Source organism: Juglans microcarpa x Juglans regia, chromosome 3D (assembly GCF_004785595.1).
Source record: "Juglans microcarpa x Juglans regia isolate MS1-56 chromosome 3D, Jm3101_v1.0, whole genome shotgun sequence".
NCBI lineage: Eukaryota > Viridiplantae > Streptophyta > Magnoliopsida > Fagales > Juglandaceae > Juglans > Juglans microcarpa x Juglans regia.
Window position 1 is genome coordinate 23413488 of NC_054598.1, and position 2589 is coordinate 23416076.

At 38.5% G+C, this 2589-nt stretch overlaps 1 protein-coding gene across 1 annotated transcript; it reads left to right on the plus strand.

Annotated features, from left to right (window-relative positions):
* The first annotated feature begins 200 nt into the window (after window positions 1-200).
* LOC121256734 (putative calcium-binding protein CML19) lies at window positions 201-1249 on the plus strand. Its single transcript, XM_041157616.1, has one exon. It carries the CDS (start codon window positions 502-504, stop codon window positions 1108-1110), a length of 609 nt encoding a protein of 202 aa, XP_041013550.1. The 5' UTR covers window positions 201-501; the 3' UTR covers window positions 1111-1249.
* The last annotated feature ends 1340 nt before the right edge of the window (window positions 1250-2589 follow it).

The window sequence follows — 2589 nt, forward strand, 5'->3', positions numbered from 1 at the left end:
CAAACGAGAGATAGAGAATGAAGAGTCGAATGAGAAAATTCCAGAAATATCCGGAAGGAAAAAGAAAGGACCCCACCCGTTATCCTCCTCGCCTCCGGAAGCAGGAAATTTCCCACACGCGCTGCCGCCGTTGAATAAAAAGAGACAATACGCGTTCAAACAACTAATGACCAATGAGATAGGCAGTGAGCTCGAAACCGTGTTCTGGCTATCCAGATCCCCTTATCCCCTCCCTCCCTACCTACCTCCCGCGTCTCAATACGTACGAACATCCATTCACCCACGTCTGTTACACAACTTTTCGTTTATCTTGTGCTGTATTAATTTAAAGCTTTTGAGTTTCGTTTCCAATTTCCTCCCATGTTCTGTCTATATATACTAGGACAAGCAGCCAACTTACTTTCATTCAACTGAATTTCGAAGTTCTGGTGTCAGAGTTCGAGCAGTCGAGAGTTGTTTGTTCTATAATACTAACAGCTAGCTAGCATTTCAATCTTCGTCATGGTCAAAGCTAAACACGATGCATCATCTTCTTCTTCTCCTCCTCCTCCTCCTCTGATGGATGAGAAGCGTAATAATGTGACATCTCCGAAATCAGCTCTGGGAAGATTACGTCGCAAGCTGTCTTCGAGAAAGAGTACTACTGAAAAGCAGAGTTCTCTTTCGGGTTCTGATTTCGAGATGACGAGCAAATTCTGCAGCGAGCTCCAAAGGGTGTTCGATTACTTGGACGTGGATGAAGATGGTAAAATATCTCTTGCCGAGTTGCAAGGCTGCGTGACCACAGTGGGGGGCACTATGTCCGTGGATGAGGCGGAAGAAACCCTGAAGTCGTCTGATTTGAACGGGGATGGGCTGCTGGACTTCGAGGAATTCCAGAAGCTAATGGAGACAAGCGGGGAAGAGGAAAAGAATGACACGCTCAAAGAGGCTTTTGCTATGTATGATATGGAGGGGTCCGGCTGCATCACCCCCACGAGCTTGAAGAGAATGCTGAGTCGACTCGGCGATTCCAAGTCCGTTCAGGATTGTAAAGCTATGATCCGAAAGTTTGATCTCAATGGAGATGGCGTTCTCAGCTTTGAAGAGTTCAGAATTATGATGCATTGATCCACCCAATAGAATATTTCTCCTTTACTTTTCAAGTTTTTGTCTGCCTTCTTTCCTTTCGTACATATTGATTGATGAGAGATTTCTTCAGTCTTGTAATATATATTATATACAATTAGATTATGTTGGTTTGAATTCATTCATAGACTGTTCAGCACTATTCTTTATGGATTCTGTCTCCTTTTTTTTCCCCTTATTTCAACCGAGTGGGATAAACATGAATAAGGAAAATTAAGGGTAACCGAGGCAGACAATTGGAAAAAAAAAAAAAAGAAGTATCTCAATCCTAGGTAAGAAATATAACAACAATACCCGATACCATTGAAAAGATTTGCAACACATAATAGTCTGAACTCTTGGCATATATAGTACTTCATTTGTCTGTTGAAAGTCAATCTGAGAATGCTGTTATCATGAGTTGGAAAAATAAGCAATCTAAACGCAACCACATAATAGTCTGAACTCTTAGCATTACTCAGATGTCATATTCACTATAATTCAGAATTTTAAAACCAATTAGTAGTAACAAGGGGTATAAGCGCACCACTAATATCCGCTTACCCACACGTCAGCCAGAAGTTGTGAAGTAAACACAAATTAAGAACAATATTGTTTTGCGTACACAGAAAAAGAAAATAAACAGAAACCTCTGCATATTCGAGGGCTATATTCCATTGAGGGTAACCACAACATTGCGTGGAGTAGCGTTGTCGCGGTGCTCACACTGCCATGTTGGCAATATTTTGGATAATAAATTATATATGTGCAAATGCTGTTTAAACTAGAAAATATGTAAAATAACAAGAACAAATTAAAAAGAGAGAATTCGGTATTGAGGCACGTTGTGATGAACGCTTTTAGAGTAGGTTCCGCCACCTCCAAATTTAAACATGCACTAGGCTTCTTGACAGTCTTCTCTCAAAATACGATAACGTCGATTCCCATTAATTTCATTGTCGGAGTATACAAAAGAAGATCCTCGAACCTGATATAAAATAACCAAAACCTAAAGAAAGAAAGACAAAGGAAGGAGGAAGTGTTTCTCTAATTGTTGTAGAGAATTTGTGGGTGAGGTTTCCTATTTATAGAGAATGAAATGACACTTGTGAAAAGTCACAACTAGAATGAAATGACACTTCGAAAAAATCACAATTTATTTAAATGAAATTGTATTTGTCAAAAGTCACAACTAATAAAGGAAATAGTACTTGTGATAAGTCACAATTTCTCAAATATTAGAGAATACATTGAAAATGTTTCTAATTTACCAACAACCCTTTGTTTGGTTGGCAAGCGGTTAAAACTCCTATCCCCAAGAGGAATACATTGATTCAAGTCACCATAACTTGTTTTTATTTAAATCTTGACAATCGAACCGATACATTGAACAATGATAATGATTCACATTTTTTTTTACTTAACATTAAATATTTTAATCATTTTTAAGTCTAAAAATCCACTTGATTGAGATAAAATAGG

Bases quoted from the DNA above. Each gene is read 5' to 3' on its own strand.
- LOC121256734 (XM_041157616.1), top strand. From the start codon at position 502: ATGGTCAAAGCTAAACACGATGCATCATCTTCTTCTTCTCCTCCTCCT.